The 18,553-nt window shown below is 50.0% G+C and overlaps 8 protein-coding genes across 8 annotated transcripts; 5 read left to right on the forward strand and 3 right to left on the reverse strand.

Moving 5' to 3' along the window:
• Positions 1 to 426: 426 nt before the first annotated feature.
• On the forward strand, positions 427 to 1,462 carry GLRG_09502 (carbon-nitrogen hydrolase; the record flags this gene model as incomplete). Its single annotated transcript, XM_008100187.1, has 2 exons — positions 427 to 486; positions 563 to 1,462. The coding sequence occupies 2 exons, from the start codon at positions 427 to 429 to the stop codon at positions 1,460 to 1,462; spliced, it is 960 nt and encodes a 319-aa protein (XP_008098378.1).
• A 378-nt stretch (positions 1,463 to 1,840) lies between these two features.
• GLRG_09503 (amino acid permease) lies at positions 1,841 to 3,927 on the reverse strand (the record flags this gene model as incomplete). The annotated part of the gene is made up of 11 exons (XM_008100188.1): positions 1,841 to 2,028; positions 2,078 to 2,123; positions 2,175 to 2,374; positions 2,428 to 2,519; positions 2,577 to 2,819; positions 2,870 to 2,965; positions 3,025 to 3,190; positions 3,248 to 3,403; positions 3,464 to 3,533; positions 3,588 to 3,792; positions 3,839 to 3,927. 11 exons carry the CDS (start codon positions 3,925 to 3,927, stop codon positions 1,841 to 1,843), a joined length of 1,551 nt encoding a protein of 516 aa, XP_008098379.1.
• Positions 3,928 to 4,499: 572 nt separating this feature from the next.
• GLRG_09504 (class II Aldolase and Adducin domain-containing protein) lies at positions 4,500 to 5,141 on the reverse strand (the record flags this gene model as incomplete). The annotated part of the gene is made up of 1 exon (XM_008100189.1): positions 4,500 to 5,141. One exon carries the CDS (start codon positions 5,139 to 5,141, stop codon positions 4,500 to 4,502), a length of 642 nt encoding a protein of 213 aa, XP_008098380.1.
• A 2,340-nt stretch (positions 5,142 to 7,481) lies between these two features.
• GLRG_09505 (AMP-binding enzyme) lies at positions 7,482 to 9,779 on the forward strand (the record flags this gene model as incomplete). The annotated part of the gene is made up of 7 exons (XM_008100190.1): positions 7,482 to 7,671; positions 7,723 to 8,233; positions 8,280 to 8,379; positions 8,516 to 8,563; positions 8,615 to 9,228; positions 9,288 to 9,485; positions 9,551 to 9,779. 7 exons carry the CDS (start codon positions 7,482 to 7,484, stop codon positions 9,777 to 9,779), a joined length of 1,890 nt encoding a protein of 629 aa, XP_008098381.1.
• A 582-nt stretch (positions 9,780 to 10,361) lies between these two features.
• GLRG_09506 (uncharacterized protein) lies at positions 10,362 to 10,994 on the forward strand (the record flags this gene model as incomplete). Its single annotated transcript, XM_008100191.1, has 1 exon — positions 10,362 to 10,994. The coding sequence occupies one exon, from the start codon at positions 10,362 to 10,364 to the stop codon at positions 10,992 to 10,994; it is 633 nt and encodes a 210-aa protein (XP_008098382.1).
• Positions 10,995 to 11,308: 314 nt separating this feature from the next.
• Positions 11,309 to 11,929, forward strand: GLRG_09507 (uncharacterized protein; the record flags this gene model as incomplete). The annotated part of the gene is made up of 1 exon (XM_008100192.1): positions 11,309 to 11,929. The coding sequence occupies one exon, from the start codon at positions 11,309 to 11,311 to the stop codon at positions 11,927 to 11,929; it is 621 nt and encodes a 206-aa protein (XP_008098383.1).
• Positions 11,930 to 13,841: 1,912 nt separating this feature from the next.
• On the forward strand, positions 13,842 to 15,172 carry GLRG_09508 (peroxidase; the record flags this gene model as incomplete). Its single annotated transcript, XM_008100193.1, has 2 exons — positions 13,842 to 14,461; positions 14,527 to 15,172. 2 exons carry the CDS (start codon positions 13,842 to 13,844, stop codon positions 15,170 to 15,172), a joined length of 1,266 nt encoding a protein of 421 aa, XP_008098384.1.
• A 1,827-nt stretch (positions 15,173 to 16,999) lies between these two features.
• GLRG_09509 (uncharacterized protein) lies at positions 17,000 to 18,025 on the reverse strand (the record flags this gene model as incomplete). Its single annotated transcript, XM_008100194.1, has 3 exons — positions 17,000 to 17,208; positions 17,268 to 17,717; positions 17,779 to 18,025. The coding sequence occupies 3 exons, from the start codon at positions 18,023 to 18,025 to the stop codon at positions 17,000 to 17,002; spliced, it is 906 nt and encodes a 301-aa protein (XP_008098385.1).
• Positions 18,026 to 18,553: the final 528 nt, after the last annotated feature.

Consider the following 18,553-nt stretch of genomic DNA (forward strand, 5'->3'; position numbering starts at 1 on the left):
GACCGTTATCAAGATGTCCCGGAAATCACACAGAAAAAATGATAGTAATTCCCCGTCACCTAGCAAGGCTGAATCCGGTTACTTCGTGCTCATACCCGGCACGGATGCGTTGAATGAGGAAACTAGTGTTGTCAGAACTTGGGTTCAGGTGGCCACGGTCAACAAAGTGCATCTCGGTAATGCAAATGACTCGCGCTAGAATGCGGGGGCTTATCGGAGGTTCGAGGGGGGGCTGCATGATTACGCATCCAAAGGGGCCACTCGAGGCGAAGGATATATTTGCCAGAAATGGTATCGATGATCAAAGCTATGCATTCGACCCTTCTTTCAATCCAGCTTCGATGGCAGTCGCTGGAGCATACATGTAGCTGATGCCACAGCCGGTACACCGGTAAGTATAATCAAGTTTGGTCCTGCATCTACACCATGGCAGCCGTTGCAGGAATACAAACGTTCAAGGTTGCACTGGTACAGACATGCCCCAAGGTGAGCTGCCGAATGACCGTATCACCAAGGTACATCGGTAAACTTATACTGATGATGCTTGCTTTTGTCTGAATAGGTTCTTGATGCGGAGCACAACTTCGCATATGCGTCAAAACAAATTCGTCTGGCAGCAGCACAAGGGGCATCGCTGGCCGTCTTGCCTGAATACCATTTGACAGGGTGGATGCCGGAAGAGCCGTCGTTCGCCCTGACCCCTGAAGCAGCTTGCCACTTCCAAAAGCAATACCGGGAACTCGCAGCAGAACTACACATCAACATCTGTGCGGGGACTATTGTCTCGCAGGCACCGGAGAGCCAACCGTCAGGCGAAACTGGCGCAAAGTCGAAACCAACTCTTCTCAATACGTCTTATTTTATTGATCACAATGGTCGGCTACTCGGCGCGTATACTAAAACCAACCTATGGATCCCTGAACGCAACCATCTTACCTCCAGCGTCGACTATGCCCATAAGATGAACCTCACCGAGGGCGCACCCGCGACAGGACCTCATCAGGTCTTCGACACACCCCTCGGACCAGTTGGAATTCTGGTATGCTGGGATCTTGCATTCCCTGAGGCATTCCGGCATCTCGTTCTTGCAGGAGCCAAGATCATCATCGTGCCTTCGTACTGGACTCTGTCAGATATGAGTCAAGAAGGGCTTAAATACAACGTCAACTGCGAAAAGATGTTCGTGGAAACCACTCTAATCACACGCGCGTTTGAGAACACTGTCGCGCTCATCTACTGCAACGTTGCCGGGTCAGCGGAGCAAGGGTTCTTTGGATGCAGCCAAGTTGCTTTGCCCATCGTTGGCAAAGTTCCTGGAAGCTTTACCGATGGCGAGGAGGGGATGCGCTTGGTGGACGTTGACATGCGATTGGTGGAGATAGCAGAACAGAATTATCAGATTAGAAAGGATCTGAAGCGGGTCGATTGGCATTATGGGTATTCAAAAGTAGCAAAGCTTTAGTGCACATCTCAGAGGATAGGAATGTAGCAAGGATTTGTTGTGTCTGCTTCTTGTGTAAAATTTCCGAGTGAAGAGTTTGCTACCGACCTGAACAAGCTTACATTGGAGGCCAAAAAGCCACCGCCATAGTCAACTAGCCAAGCTCGCTGTCTCTCGGTGACCATGACTATGTTGTCTTTGCTTCAAGTAGTTATTCCTATTGTACTTTTTGACGAAACACACATGGAATTCTAAGTCGCAATCTATGTCAGACAACCATTTAATCCGAAAGTAGGCACGTATATAGCTGAGCTGCCCTAAAAGATCTCTTGGCCCAAGAAACAAGACGAGTCTGCTTCTGATCGAGACAACACCGCTTTCACAGAGTCAACCAAGGATTTAGTCCTTATTATGCCGCAACAGGTCGTCTCCCTTTGGCGAGGGGAATTCTTGGATAGTATCGTTTGCGATTGGGAGCTCCTCTCCAAGAATGAGTTCGAACTTTGGACCATTGTAAGACTTCTTTATGGCAAACCATAAGACCACCGCGTATACAATGAAGATACCAACTACAGCCGTTACATAATCTAGAGGAAGTCAACATCCAGTTCGGAAGCATTGCAGGCAAGCACTTACTCATAGTAGAAATGTTGATTGGGATGGCGGGAGGAAAGCAGAAGAACTAAGGAGTGAACATCAGCAAAGCTTCAGGGCTTGGGCAGGGGTTACTTACAACAGAGGTTACAAGCACGAACAGAACAGATGTCCAGTTAATGGCATAACCAAAAAGGCCTCGACCCAGCGTGAATACAGGTGGATTGGCTGTTACTAGCTGCCGCCCTCTGGCGAGAAGAATCATGACTGGCAGCGCATATGATAGATTCAAAAAGAGAGTGCAACTTGCAATGTACGCATTAAAAGCGACATCAGGGCCTAAGAATGTCAGAATCGAAGGTTTTAGCAATGAAGGGGATATGTTTACTGACCAAGGTAAAGGAGGCCAAACAAAACGTTAAAGATAGCTTGCACAACAATGGCACGAACAGGCACATTCAGTTTTGGGTGTAATTTTGATAGACTAGAGAGCCCCAAGTTAGCCAATGCCACTCATTTTCTGGGAGATTAGAGCGTATACTATTTCGAACAAGGTGTGCCATTGTCTCGAGCCATTGCCCATATGAGGCGGCTGCCGGATGTGACACAGCCGTTGGCTCCATTGAGAAAGCACACAGCTACGGCGACGCTAAGGATAGTTGCGGCTGCTTTACTTCGTGTTGCTTGCAGTATCATTTCTGTCAATGGACTCTGCGTGGGTGAAGCGAGCAGAGCGTCGATATCGACGGCACAGAAGAGCATGACCAGTATGAACACGATTCCACTGCAATATATGTCAAAATACTGATGATTTAAAACTTGAAGCTGGCGTACGTTACTCCGCCGACAAGGACGGCTCCAACCATGGCTTGGGGAGCATCCATGGACGGATTGGGCATCTCCTCGGTCATGTGAGCCACCGCATCGAAACTGTGCAGCGCATATAAGTGGGTATCCTTCATATTGCTTGAGGCGAAAAGAGTACAAACCCAATAAGACTGAGGGCGGACTGGAGTAGCCCAAGCATCCATGCGGTGCCGTCACTCCAGCCTGTGGTATTGGAGAAGTTGGTGAACACAAACTCGGCGTCTGTCTTCGGGGATGTAGCGAGCAGTACAATGCTGATAACGACGACGCTGACCAGGGACCAATACACTGTGACGTGTTAGTGAGAGCGATTGTGAGTAAAGAAAACAATTGGCCTAGACTGACGAGCTCCCTCGTTCCACCGGTTCAAGATTGGGTAGCAAAATAAATTTAGGAACACGCCGGCCATTGAAATTGCGACAAATATCAAGTAGGTGCTCCATTGGGTAATCTGGTAGGTACCGCCAGAACCAGCTACAGCAGCCGCTGCCAGAAATCGGGCTGTTATTCGAGTTACTTAGTCGACGGTCCCATGTGGTATTGTTCTGTGCATTGGCCTACCTCCAAACAATGCAGCTGTCGTGTTCAGAGTGAGCCAGCCCGCAATATTCACCCATCCAACGAAAAAGCTCTAAGGTTAGTTAGCATTATTGTTCAAAGTGGACAGAAACAGAGCTTTGCTAGCCATCATCTTCTTCCACTTTTGAGTTGATAGGGCGTAGGCGTAGTGGTACTGCCCGCCAGCAGTCGGGTAGATAGATGCGAGTTCGCCGACGCTGGCACTCAAACAAATGTTACATAGAACGCAGAAGATGAACCCGTAGACGAATGAGACAGAACCTCCAGATGGCATAACCAAACCGATGGATCCGGCTAGAGAAATCCACGTACTTCGATTGTCAGTGTCAGCATCCCCGATAGCCCGAAGCGACCTACTTCAGAATGGCAAAGGCCATGCCAATCATGGTCAGTTTTGAGAATCGCTTCTCCAGATGGCCATCTTGGCGGTCGGCTGTTTCCGCCATGTCGATTACAGCGGTTTGGTGAGCGAAAGTGTTAGAACCTTGACGTTGAAGCCCAAGTGCCGTTGAAAAGGGCGAACATCTTCCGGCTTATTGATGTCATTTGTGAGGAGTTTCACTTGTCCGTCCCCCTTGGTGTCGCACTGCTAACGAGATAGGTGATAAGCAGTAACATCTTCTCGCTCCACGCGCTTCCTGCCCCGCCGCTACGAGTAATGTAGGGGGTTATCAGACCGCTAAGCCAAAATGGTAATATTATCCAAAGGAAAACCGCGGCCCCACGACGGCTGTGGGTTGGAGATGCAGTTGTGGAGGTCGCTCAGCCGATCATGCCCCGCAAGGGCAGATAACAGTTCCGTTGCGTCAAGACCAGTGTTTGTTGAGGACTCGAACTGCGTAACTTTTCTAACAGCTTACTCCGGACCAATCAACAAGCCCCGATAGATGCTGCCGATTCCCGTAGAGTGCGGGGTACTTTGCACCATTCGAGGCCTTCCAGCCCTCGACTTCATGAGGTTTCGACATGGGCAGGTAAGTAAGTGACTTGAGAACATGGCAAATGAAACAACCGTCAGTTATGCGGTGTTGATGTACAGTGAGCTATCTTCAACCTCTTTTACCCACAAGTTCCAAGGTCGCAACATTGACCATCTCGTAGTACGATCAGATCCACCGCACTCTTCTTTGCTTAAACTCTTTATACCACCTGTAGTCCCTGTCGCCCCTTGGAGCATCAAAGCTGTCGTCTGGATACTGGCATTCTTCTGTGTATAGACCGCCCGCATCACAGCCAGCTCAATGCTGTCTGCCACGACTGTGAACCCATGCCCGCGCATCAACGTCACGTTGTTGCCGCCGTCAAAATGCTTTGCTAGCGCGGCGCCCATGTTCTTCGTGCGCACTAACAGATCTGGGACGTCGCCTTCCTCCATGTGGTCGGCAGCGTCGAAAATTGGGAGGCCGTCGGGACCGAGGAACCCGCACATGTGGCTGACGGCTTTGAGGGGAACACCCGAGATGGTGTAGGGGACCACAGCTTCAGAATGGCTGTGTATCACGGCGTTTATGTCGGGACGTCGCTTGTAGATCTCCGAGTGAATCCGCCTTTCTGCAAAGCCTTGGGCACAATTCGGATCCAAGGGCTCTGCGTCTTCAATATTATACTCAATCAGATCTTCGGAAGAGATCACCTGGGCTGGCGCGATATTTCGAGACATGAAGAATGTGTCCGCACGGTACGGGTGGCGAAATGACAGATGGCCATATGCGTCGACGACTTGATGAAAATGGAGAATGTGGGAACCGTTAACGCATTTCCGAAAATGGCCTTGCAACATCGCACTTTGCTGGGACGATGTCATTTTGGATCAGGAGTTGAATCAGAAGAACGGGAAATGGCCCTGGAGCAACGTAAAAAGCAGACGAATGTCTAGATAAAATTAGAGCGTTGGCCTGGGGGAACACATGCAAGTTGGTCATGGATAAGTTGAGAGTCCAATGGTGGAAATATAAGGCCTCACACTATAGCTAAAATGGCCACGTGCATTGTATGCCAGCCTCAAAAGTAAATTAAAGGTTCTCATGAAACCGGATAGTTGAGAAAAGAAGCGGTGGCAAAGACTTGCAGCGTAAATAATACCCGGCAATCGAAACTACGTCACACACTTCGATGGTCGCCAAATATTCCTCATTAATAATCAGCTGAAGCTTGGACGCCATCACACATTTCTATTACCAAGTCTGCTGACGTGACTTACCCTTCAGTACTACCGTCTAGTCTTGATAAGTACCAGTGATAAATGGAATTCTTGAAACTAATTAGTTGTTTTCTGTGCACAACTCCTATAATCAAATCGAACACATCACTATCTCGCATTAGTTGAGGGCGTTGCGGGAAGCGTTGTCGGGATTTCCACTCTATCCAATACTTGAGCAAAGGATTCTGTATCATAGGCCACCCGATCATCGCAGTAGCCTCATACTGTCGAACCAACTCTGGACGAGATGAATATATGCAGGCCGCCAAACACACTACAGGACACTTCCTCGGATTTCCTTTTCGCTTGAACTCGCGAATGAACCTTGTGGGATTGAATCCGTCCAATACTGGCATTGATATTGTCATCAACATGCATTGGTAGCTCTCGGAATTATTTTGGTATGCTTCGAGGGCTTCCTTGCCGTTATTTACAGCCTCTGAGATGAGACCAAGTTGATCTAGAAACTTTGTCAAAGTTTTCTGTTGGCGTGATTGTCATTGGCGATCAAAATCTTAACGGGTGACGACTCGGTTTCTGTCATATCTCCAGGTAAAGGAGAGTTCTCTAATGCGACTGCTGAATTTTCCGTGACCATATTGGCGACGCGACCCTCGGTTGGAGCGAGGAGGAAGTTGAAGTACACCAGCCTCTCGATTTGCTGAAAGCTGAAGCGGCTGCTCCAGATAAAGTGTGAGGATGGCGGTGGCTTCATGTAGGATGCAACAAAGAGGAGGCTGACGGACTATGGTGGAGGTGGGTTTGAATATCTGTCTAAACGTGGCTGCATGCTCGGCAGCTCAGCTCGCATACAGCTCCGTGAACCCTATGAATAATTCATCCGTGACCAGCATTTTAGGTGTTATTAGTGTGGAAACGCTCACCAGCCTTCAGCCAAAGAACGCTTCTCTAAACTAAAAACTTAGGAAAACTGTTGATGTTGTGACACATCAATACAACCAGTTTTTGGCTTTGTCCTCTGCTGATGCGTAGGTTCCGAGCAGAGGCAATACCGGCAATGTAATTTTGACTGGTCTTACGGTCCGGAGCGTACGCCGTAGCGCGGAATAAGGCCGTTTGTAAGCTTTGTAACAAGTAGTGTACATCGTATTTCCCACCCGTCAAATCTGTTTTTTTTGTTTTTTTCTTTTCTTTTGGAGCTTGCTTCCGAAGCAAACAGTCGCTTGGCCCAAGGGTCATTTTAAACCTTCTTAAAGTTCGGACAGCGACCTCAACGGGGGAACGACGAACCGCCCCAATCAGATTGCCCGGAACACGAGGAATCAGCCAATGCTGCTATTTCCCTTTCGCAGGCTAGGGGCAGAACATCGTCGATGACGGCATAGCGTACTGCGTAGACCGCTGCACGGTGAACAATATAGCATTCCTCAACGGCCGGGGGTTCAATCAACATAAATATATATCTTCCGCTCGGCTCTGGAGACAAATGACCTGCCGGCCCGTACTTTGCAACGAAGGCTACAGGGAGAGCAGGGAGCTCGGTCCGTTCAGAACGGCCTAGTGTCGGGGGAAAACCCCCCAAAACGCACCGAACCACGCAAAAGAGTCTCTCCAATGGTACTTGTATTGACTCGGTTGTTTAACTTTTAGACCTCGGCAAGATGAATGAGAGTTGGCCCCAGGTTTCCGCCCGCTTTTTGCGTGCTGTTTCAAATACTCCTCCTAACCCCAACGATTACACGGCATTGTTCGCGACTAGAAAGCTGTTGTCCCGTCATTCCAAAGCTGCGCAGAAAGCCAGAGAGTATAAAGGTTGATCCCAAAGATTTAGAAATTACCATGGAGCTCGGTAAGACTTTGGCAGTCGATATTATAAACGGAAGACAAGCTTACGCTGTGCAAGTTGCGGCTGCCGCGCTAGCAGGAGGCGTTGCCTCCAGCATGTACCTCGACGCCAAGTACCACTTGTCGAAGGATGCCAAATCGCTGCTAATGCGCCGAAGAATCATCAAGTCAATGGAGAATTTAGGTACTGGTTCTGAATGACAATCCTCACAATACCGTGCTGATCGAGCCTCAGTCAAGACAGGTCGTGTGTCGCCATACTACACATTCGAGGACTCCGTAGAAAGACACCCCTACGACGAAGCTATTTGGACTCGAGACGGCAGTGTATCTTGGAAGACGACCTACGATCGATCGAATCAATATGCCCAGCTTTTTCTATGTCATGGAGTGAAAGCCGGTGACTTTGTTGCTCTATTCATGCAAAACTCACCAGATTTCGTTTTTGCCTGGATGGGACTGCTTGCCATTGGCGCGGCGCCGTCTATGATCAACTACAACCTCAGCGGGAAAGCTCTCCTTGGAGTTATCGAGATCAGCACGGCCAAGCTGGTACTTGTCGACGGAGGCCCTGACATTGTTGGAAAGTATGCGAGCGTACAGACAGAATTAGATCTCAAAGGCATCAAAGTTATCAACATTGGAGAAGAGAGATCGCAGATCTACCAAAGAGATCCTGTTCGTCCCAGAGACGAATTGAGGAAAAACATCACGCCCGCCAGTGCATTGGGCATGTTTTATACCAGGTAACTACATTCTCAACCACTTACTTTGACCTTCTAACAGTCGTAGTGGCACTACTGGTATTCCGAAAGCCGTTATTTTCCCTACCGCCGGCGCAGGTGCGCTGATATCACAGGCAAGTCATTCCAACCTCCCCATCTATTATCTCGTTCTGATTAGTGATCCGCGCAAACTAATATGGGCTAGAATCCGTTGTCTGGTGGTCGGGAGAGATGCTACATATGTATGGTTCGTGCAATCCCATGGTGAACTACTAAAACTTCGACTGATGCTCAATATTATAGCCGTATTATCACGGAACTGGTGGCCTTACCATGATATCACAGATTTTCGTAATCTTCGTGTGTTCCACTCAGCAAACCCGGAAGCTAATGTGTTGCTAGGCTGGATCTACCGTTTGCATGGCACCAAAGTTCAGCGTCTCAAATTTCTGGGATGACGTCCGCGTTTCTCATGCAACATGGTTCGTGTATGTCGGTGAAACACTTCGGTACTTACTGGCTGCTCCACCGTCTCCTCGAGACAAAGATCACAGTATTCACGCTGTACTCGGCAACGGCTGTCGACCAGACGTATGGGGACGTTTTCAGGAACGATTTGGCATCGACACCATATGGGAGTTTTACAACAGCACTGAAGGCCCGTTGGCTCTCCGCAACCAATCTCGGGGAGAATTCTTCGCCAATGCCATCGGACACCATGGTCTGTTGTTGCGAATCAAATACAGAAACAAGATAGTGCCTGTCGAGGTTGATGCGGAAACTGGCCACATCAAGCGTGACCCGAAGACGGGGCTTGCCCTCCGTGCCCCGTACGAGGTCGGTGGAGAAATCTTGACCGAGCATCCCGGCGAACGCCCGTTTCCGGGTTACTTCAACAACGAGGATGCCACCAGCAAGAAGTTAGTGAGAGACATTCTCAGGAAAGGGGACTGTTTCTTCCGGACTGGGGACTCGCTCAGGCGTGATAGCGATGGCAGGTGGTTCTTTCTGGACCGGTAAGTCTTGAGAAGCGGCCAGACAGCGCTTCTATGCTTTAGCTTACATCACTTTCTAGCCTTGGAGACACGTACCGCTGGAAAGGCGAGAATGTTTCGACCGCAGAGGTCTCCGAAGTCCTTGGTAGCTATCCTGGAGTGAACGAAGCGGTCGTCTATGGTGTTCGACTTCCAGGGCACGACGGCAAGGCAGGCGCAGCTGCACTTGACATCGCACCGGCTCACAAATCGTCATTCAGCTATACTGATTTCCTCAGGTACGAGCTTTACTCGAAGTAGTCTGATAAAGATACTGACACACGCAAAGTTATGCACGAGCCAGGCTTCCAGGTTACGCTGTTCCTATCTTCATTCGACTACTCAACCAGGGAACAGCAACACACAACAACAAACAGAACAAGGTCCCATTGAAGAATGAAGGCGTTGAGCCAAGCAAGGTCCAAGGAGGTGATAAGATTCTCTGGATCGAGAAGCATGGCAAGGGCAATACATACGTCCCCTTTACGCAGCACGATTGGAACAATCTTGGCATAGGACGAGCAAGGTTATAACGAAGTCATTACACTATTTGCGCTCGAGTTACAACGAACACCAAGAGAAGCCGTAAGTGTTTTGCCAATTCTTAACATTCACAATATGGCCTCGATCTTGCGTGCTACTGAGAGCCAGGATGCGATGCGTCATAATCGGGTTATACATCCTTTATGCTTGCGTTGCATCGCATGACACGCCACGGCCCTCTTCCTGCATCCCCGCGATGATTCAACCAGTGGGGAGGGGTCATTTGTTCGGTTTATTCCCAAGCCAATCCAATGGGGATTCCATAATTTCAAGCTCCCCAACAACACAATGTGCAACAGCGCCCCTAGAGATGTAGTGATGCGACAAACCCCGCACGACACGCGGGGAATAGCACCCCCTGTTGCGTTCACATGGAGACCAGCAGAATATGAGAGGCTGGAACCGAGGCAGGTAAAATAAACACGAGTTGAACCATGGCGGTTGTTTTAATTACACGGGTGGTTTCTAGTCTTTTCAAGGGACTCGACTGTAGAAAGAAGACCAGTATCTGCGGCCATTATCTTCGTATACACAGTGCTTCATCTATCATCTATAGACTTTTTACTAATATCATGCCCGGCATCAAACGAACCCGAATAATCCTCGCATTGGTCATCACATGTGCCCTGATGTTACTGTTCAGGGGCAATGAAGCAACCTTCCAATCTTCTCAATCAACCAAACACACAATCCCAGAGCAATCTCTAGAAGATTCCTCACTCAACAGTGAGGTCTCCCCCGGTCATTTAGCTGCTCCAATACTCGACAGCAACCTAGAATACCACCCGCCGCTATTACAACAGACAAAACTCATTGCAGATGCACATAGACTCACGACGGCCGACGATTTTATCCACCATTTCGCTGCCGTTACAGCTCTGAAAGGTATTACTCAGCGAGAGGCCCGCGCAACATGTACTTGGCCGGCCGACACCTACGTTGACTTCCAGTTCTCCGACACGCTGGAATGGGTCCTCGAGGAACGTCCGGTGCTGGAGATTGAGCTCCGTCGGCGAGAGTGGCACGAATTCATCCAAGGCCAGATGATTCCGTATGCGAATGTCAAAGACCGGTTCTCAGGCCGCGGACTGGCCATTGTTGTAGGTAACGCAGACACGGTGATGCGCGTCAAGATCATCTTGCGCCAGCTGAAGAGACTTGGTTCGACGATTGCCGTGGAGATCACTATTGGGACACCGAGATGAACATTGGGACCATGGCCGACCTCAACGCGTTGTACGAACCGATATACTACAATGACCTCTCGAAAGACCGCAACATCGTGCACATCAAGAAAGACGGGATATTTGGAATCAATTATCAGCTCAAAACAGGAGCCTTGCTAAACTCCAGATGAACCGAACCCTTTTTACTGGACTCCGACAACATTCCCATTCTCGACCCTGCGATTCTCTACGATTCACTTCAGTATACCGAATACCATGCGATATTTTGGCCCGATATTGCACGTACGCGTCCGCAGAACCCGGCTTGGGCAATCTTCAACACTCCCTGCCGAATGGCCGAGTACGAGAAGGAGAGTGGCCAACTGTTGGTTGACAAGAAGCGTTTCTGGTATCATCTCCAACTAGCCTCGTGGCTGAACAATGAGCAGGGGAAATACTACAACGAGATCCTTTTAGGGGACAAGGACATGTTCCGCTTTGCATGGCACGCTTTGCGGACAACGTTCGGGAAGCCCGCCAAATGGCTTACGAGCGTTGGAACGGAAAATGATGGTTCCTATTGCGGGCATTCTTTCGCTCAGTACCACCCTGACGATGACCGTGTTGCATTCCTCCACGGAGGACTAGTCAAGACAGTGTCTCTCGAGGTCATGCGATGGAATCGCGACATAATGGGAGGATATCTTCGACATTACAAAAGGGTACCGAGCGAAGAAAACCCAGAGGTTACCGTCAATGTGGCTATCAAGTGGGACAATGCTGCATATTTGCCCCAACACTCTGAAAAGTTTGAAGCGGCGCAGTGTACCGAAATGATCGACATTGAAGCGAGAGACGTTAATGAGATTCTGCCTGGATTCGAGAAGACATTTAGTGAGCTTGGAGGATACTGGCAGCTTGATCAGGAAGACGCCATGAAGCTGGATCAATTTGGATGTCCACACGCGCGCTGAAGCATCCAGAGCATCAACAATTTCCTGCACGTGGAAGCATCATGGAAGATCAGCCGCAGCGCAACTGTGATCGTACGAGCTCGGCGAGCCGATGGCCTTTTTTGTTAGCGTCAGGCACAGTAGAGAAAGAAGGTCAAGTACACTAAACAAAGAACGAAGAAGACCTAGCGCCGTTGACAGTTGCCACCTGAGGGTGGACTGCATTATTGCGCCCGGCCCTGGGTTAATAATATTACTCAAGAGGGGGGACGCCATTCCCACTAGTTCGCGCAGGCCGGCTATTAAGCGAGGCCAAGACACCTTCTATTCATTCCTATTCCGGCCAGTTGAGAGCCATCCGGATGTCAGCGCCATGCTTGAGAATGAGCTGCACAAGGCCACGCGGATACTAGTTTTTGTAGGCTTGTCAAGAAGGCTTGGCATGCCACTACAAAGAAACACCATGCGAGTACAATATCTTTATAGGATGTGAAACGTTTGGCACTTAACATGGCTGATGTATTCTTCGAAGAGCAGATACACTGGTGTAATACATCTAGAAAGGGTCCGCATTTCTGGAGACGTTGATTGACTTACTGGAGATTCGCTCTCTCTCTCTCTCTCTCCCATACAGCAAAGAAAGAAAAAACATGGAAAACATCTGGATTTCACCATAGTCTCCTTAAATTGTGCCTGGAAAATAGTGATAGAGTTATTGGCAACCCGCCTACGCGGCGCATCGTCCAAGCGTTAAGGGTGTCGATCTGACGATAGGAACGTCCTGCACTCGCTTAGGTCCTCGACAGGAAACATGAAATAAGAATAAGGGTATTCTAAGCAATGTTACCGACGCTTATTTTCTTGAACGCTTAGTGTAGTGCCCTTCCCGCCCACTGTTTCAGGAAATCATTCACCGCCAAGCCCTACCGTTGAGAGCTAGAAAGCATATGATTAGCGTCCAGGACTCCATACCCCTATCTGGAAAGCAACCGAGCCCGCTACGCTCGATCGGTCTAACTTCTTTATAAAATTGTCACACTTCAATAGTACTTGCCCCTGACCCAAATAGTCCCCGCTCGCTTGGTTGAGCACGGTAGCCAGATTAGGCAAGACTGTCTTACTCAGTGATTGCATTCGGTGAAAGCTAAGATGCAGGTCGGTAAACGGGTAGGTCTGCTGATTGTGTACCTCGTGAAGCAATTAGCTCAAGCATGTCTTCTCAGACGGGATGATGGATGCATACACTCGAACATATCAGAGTGAAGCCTAAAACGTATCTCTAGAAACCCCATGGTGACCACCTCAAGAAAGGTGGAAGAGTCTGGTAATCAAAGGAAGGAAATTACAAAAGGTTATGGCTTGATGTCAGTCACACTTGGCACAGAAACAGACCTCCTTTGTTTCCTCACTGTCGACGCCCCACTTCCTCGGCTGACTGCCGGAGTAGACATCGTCAAGCCACGGCTAAGACGTTTGTCGTGCAACTCCTCCGTGGTTTGTGGAGGCGGAGCAGACGGGCACCAGTGCTCGGACTAGGCCAACTACTCCAGGGGCTCAGGCGACCCTATACGAGCAGACGAGTGAGTTACAGCAAAACGGTTAGGAAAAAGCAACACTTTCCTACAAGGTTGGCGTCAGAACGCCCCGGAACTAATGTTTTTGACGGCGGCCTACTCATTTTATCAGCGAAGCGCCGAAATGGCTTGCGTCGCCAAGAATAGATACGTAAGGAACGAGCACGGCCGTCCGGTCCAAAGAATTCAGATTAGGATATAATGAGTTCATAATGTCCAGCAAATCCAATGTTTGAATCATCAGGATACGCCTCATCACTCCCTCGTCTATCATACTCCTAGCGACCCGGCTTTTCTTGGCCTTTTGAATATCCCTATCCAACACTCTCTCATTGAGTCTATCACTCACCACAATCAACATGCGCGTGTCCGTTCTTGCCGCCGCTCTCGCGGCTACTCCTATCCTCGCCTACCCTGGCATGAAGAGCACCCTGTCAGAGATCCGTTCCCGTGCGGACAAGGACGGGAATGGCGCTGACGATGGCGACTCCAACGAGCTCATCGGCGACCTCGTCACCCTCGACGACTCAAAGTTCACCACTGTTGGCAAGAGCGTCAAGCAACTCCTCACCGGCTCCGGCACACCTGAGAGCGACGAGATCTACTCTATCTCCGCACGCGGCGGGAACCTCGCAGCCAAGGACTCCCAAGCTTGCGCTGCTGACACGTGCTGCATCTGGAAATACATCGCCAACGACCTCCAGGGCGTCTTTAAGGGGGCTTCTGGCCGTTGTACGGACCTTGCTCGCGCTGCTGTTCGTCTGGGATTCCACGATGCTGGCGGTTGGTCCAAGAACACTGGTCCCCTTGGTGGCGCCGACGGCTCTATTATCCTCGCCCCCGAAGAAATGACTCGTGGAGAGAACAGAGGTCTTGAAGAGATTGTCGCGCAGACCAAGGTTTGGTACAACCAGTACAAGAAGTACGGCATCGGTATGGCCGACCTCGTTCAGTTCTCCGCCAACGTGGCCACCGTTGTGTAAGTCTTCCGACGGTCTGCATGTAACATACATGTATCATGTATCGTCTGCTAACAACTAGAAGATGCCCTCTTGGACCTCGTATCCGCACCTACATCGGCCGTAAAGACTCTGCTGCACCCTGCCCTAACGACCTCCTTCCTCCCGTCACCGGGTCTGCCGATTTCTTGATCCAGCTTTTCGAGAACAAGACCATTAAGGCTCACGGTCTGACTGCTCTCATTGGCGCTCACACCACGAGCCAGCAGCGTTTCGTCGACCCCAACCGCGCCGGCGACCCTCAGGACAGCACTCCCGGTGTCTGGGACGTTAAGTTTTATAAGGAGACCCTCGGCTCTGCCCCCGCCCGTGTCTTCAAGTTCGCCAGCGACGTGGTGCTGGCCAAGGACCCTCGCATCAGCGCCGAGTTCCAGGCCTTTGCAGGCCCGGGCGGACAGTCCCACTGGAACGAGGACTACGCCCGCGAGTATATCCGCCTTTCTCTCCTCGGCGTGGATAACATCAACGACCTGACGGAGTGCACCAAGGCTCTTCCCGCTCGCACTGGCAGCAGTTTCACTGCTCCTGACCAGGCTGCCCTTGACAAGTGGCTTGCCACCACCGACCGTGTTGCTAAGATTGCCGATGCGCTCCGAAACGGTGGCAACATTTCCAGTCTCATCAACACTGTGATGGGGTGGCTGAAGGGAATCTTCAATTTCCGGTGGTAGAGGGGCATAATCAGTTTTCTTATGTTGTTGTTTTTTGGTTTTGTTATCTTGTCATGGCAAGGGCATATAGAGGCGTCCAGGCTTTATTTTCTAACCCAAACCTGCCCTGACCGGGCGACCGTAGATACGTCATATAATGTCTATAATAATTTCAGATTTCACGAAAGTTCTACTTTCCAACCCATGTCCTCAAACCAGTAGTCTCACCCGCATGAACCGATGGGGAATTAGCGTTGCATGACAGAACGGTTAAATTCTTAATAGCATTTTGGTTGGGCCACATGCGTATTGCCGGATTGGTTCAAACTCCAACATCACTCTTCACCCTCAACTTCCACGACCGCCCCATACATGGCTAGAGATGCTTATTCTTTTGCCTCGGAAAAGGAAGAAACGTTCAATAAATTACAGCTTACATAGGTGTCATGAAGACAGGCCCTTCGCTTACGGGACCATGTTGAGACAGTAACACAAGGTTCGACATGCATCCATATCGGATGCTAACATGCAGTGATAATAGGTCGGGGTGAAAGGGATGTCCGTATAGGATTTGATATAAGCATCACGAAGCTGCTACAGCTGGGTGGTGCGCTCCTCGCGTGCCCATGTATTCCTATCAAAGTTTCCCTTTGTACATTTATATGGTTAAAGGGGCTTTCCTTCGACACACCGCAAGAAGTCGTGTACAGCTCCCTCCAAATGGATGTATCTAAAGAGCAAGCCTCCACCGACAAATTTGTCCCACAGAGTGAGCAGATACCCGCAAACAGGCAGCAACACTACGCCAACACTACGACGGAGCTCATGTCCAGTTTCTGCGACTTCACGTTTCTCAATAGCTACATCGCCTGTGTTTTTGTCTACATTAAAGACCATGGGGCAGTTTTCTTGGTGGTATGCTGTCATACAAGCAGTGCTCATCGTCTTCTGTACGGCAATCGTGCCAGTCGGAACACTGATGCTCACAACTGGAGTAATCCAGGAGAACGTTGAGGGTTCGGGTGCTGATGGTCTATCTATCACTCCCCCAATCGAGCAGCAGCCCACTGTGACACAAACGGCCAACGCGATGGGATGGAACGGCGATGGAAACTTTTCCTAGACACTTGACTAGAACGACGACTTCCTCTCGCGGGCGCTTTACACCTTCGCCGGCAATCTAATCAGCCGAAGCACCTTGTCGACGTCTTCTCTGGCTCCTTATTAGCTGAACCACATATCTGCTTTGAGGCGGCCCATCATCGCTCCTAAACGACAGTAATCCCGCCAATGACATCAGCCTTACCAAAGCCGCCGGGGTATTGGGACAGTTTCAACGGTGGTTAGAATGCAGGAGAATACGTATGTCGTTTGTACCGCTGTGCTGTGGGTGGTTTCGGGCAGTCTGACGGTCGTTGTTGTTACGAGCTTTTTAACATCTCCCTCCGGGCAGCAACGTTTTTGGCCGTTGCGAAAGCTGTGAGGGGGCTGTGGTGGGTTCAGGCACTCTGCGGCAGCTGTATTGCTGACGAAGTGGCGATAGAGAAGCAGAGCTTGTCGGCGGTTATGTTCGGGTAGACATACACAATCCGCACCATGTCGGGATGCTGCCAACCGTTCTGCCCATTCAATAGAATAAAGCTTACTCTGAAATCAGGAGACGGGGGGAACCTAGGAGTTGGTAGATTGTCGTCGTACAGCAAAGAGAGGCCTCTACACTTGAAGTTGGCCAAATTCAGGCTCTAGCAGGTCATCCAACAATATATACGTTTTCCTCGCAGCCATTCTCCTTTACCAATGCCTTGCCACAAAGAGAAATATCTCCAAAGCAGACCTTAGAGCATAACCTCAGTTGCGAACTTCCCCAAGAGGGATGTTCATGCCGTGTCTGCCCTTGTACTGCGATGCTTCCGCAGGTTTCCACCCGCCGCGTTCCAAAAGATTCTCGTCTTCCAGACGGAATACCTCGACCGTTAGCGGTCTGCAGCACTTGATCATCTTCTCCTCGCTGTCCTCTCCAAAACCCCAGAGCGACAAGTCGCCGCCGGGGCAAGTACCTATAGCATTCAGTCAGCCCGAATCAGGTGAATGCGCATAACGAAGCAACCAAACTCACTCAATGCCATCAGCAAGTCCTGCTCCGCCAGGAACTCGATGTGGTCCCCGGGCTGCGCTGGGCAAGGGTTCATGAAATACCGACCCTTCTCATCCAGCCCTGTGACCTGAAAAATATTGATCACATCATGGACGTCGCTCTCATTCAATCCGTAAGGCAATACTGCCCGAGTCAAGTTAGAATGGCATTGGAAATCGTAGCTGCCGCCAGTGAGGACCGTGTTGATGTACGGATCGCAGCGTGTGCCTAGGAGATCGTGCACGCGTCCTCCATACTCGTCCTCGCCGTACCACTCTAGTGTATCCTTGATGATGGTCGCCAGAGGCCGCATGTAGGGCAGGCTCGACCACAGCCGATCACCGGTCGAGACGTGGCTCGCGTGAAGCTGCTTCGTTCGGCTCGCCCAAAAGCGCTCACGGGGGTTGTGTGCGTTCCAGATGTTCAGGTCGCCTAGCACAAGTAAGTTTCCGATACTAGTAGGCCGGTTGAGGATTCATCATGGTGTACCCACCTACTTGGGGGCCTTCTGGAGTGCTGATCCTCACGATCGAGCCTGCCGGTGCTTTCCATGCCTTCCCGGATCGAATCGGCAGCGTAAACTCTTGGAGCAGAACACGTGGAGCTTGTTGTGCACAGTCATACAACGCTCTATCAACCGTGAGCACGGAGCCGGCAGTCGGGAGATAAGCCGGGACCGGCTTCCGGATCGGCCTCCGATCCCTCAGGCGTTTGGCGGGGTCGAGGCTGGCGGTAGGCATTGTTGGATCGATTCAATGGCGATCGCACGTAGGACAATTATAGAAGAAAGCGACCCATTGCACGAATACCGTCACTTGGCTGAGAAACAAGTTTATAAGCCGACGTGCACATCAATAGAACTGACGAATCGCGTGAACCCCGCAAAGAGCCTTACGTAAAGACATACCAGAGGGACGCAATGCAATTATCTCCGAGAATGAAGCGGCGCCGATGCCGCTCCTCCGCCATCTCCACACTCGTAGTATCTGTCGGTATCGAGCCCAATGGGCGAGTGTTACGACTCCGAGCTTTTGCGTTAGGATGTTTGTAGAGCTACACAATGTTTCTTTCTTGGCAAAGAGCAATTTATATTTAGTTTATTTAAGGATCTATTTTCTTCTAAACTTTTATCTAATATAGGCAAACAATGTTAGATAGTTTCAGCTATAGAGAAACAACAGATTAATTAAATAAAGTTAATTAACTAAATACAGTGACAAAATCTTGTAGTTTGCCTGTCTTGGATAACGAGGGAAATGAAAAAAGAA

The sequence above is a fragment of the Colletotrichum graminicola genome (assembly GCF_000149035.1).
Source record: "Colletotrichum graminicola M1.001 genomic scaffold supercont1.49, whole genome shotgun sequence".
Lineage (NCBI taxonomy): Eukaryota > Fungi > Ascomycota > Sordariomycetes > Glomerellales > Glomerellaceae > Colletotrichum > Colletotrichum graminicola.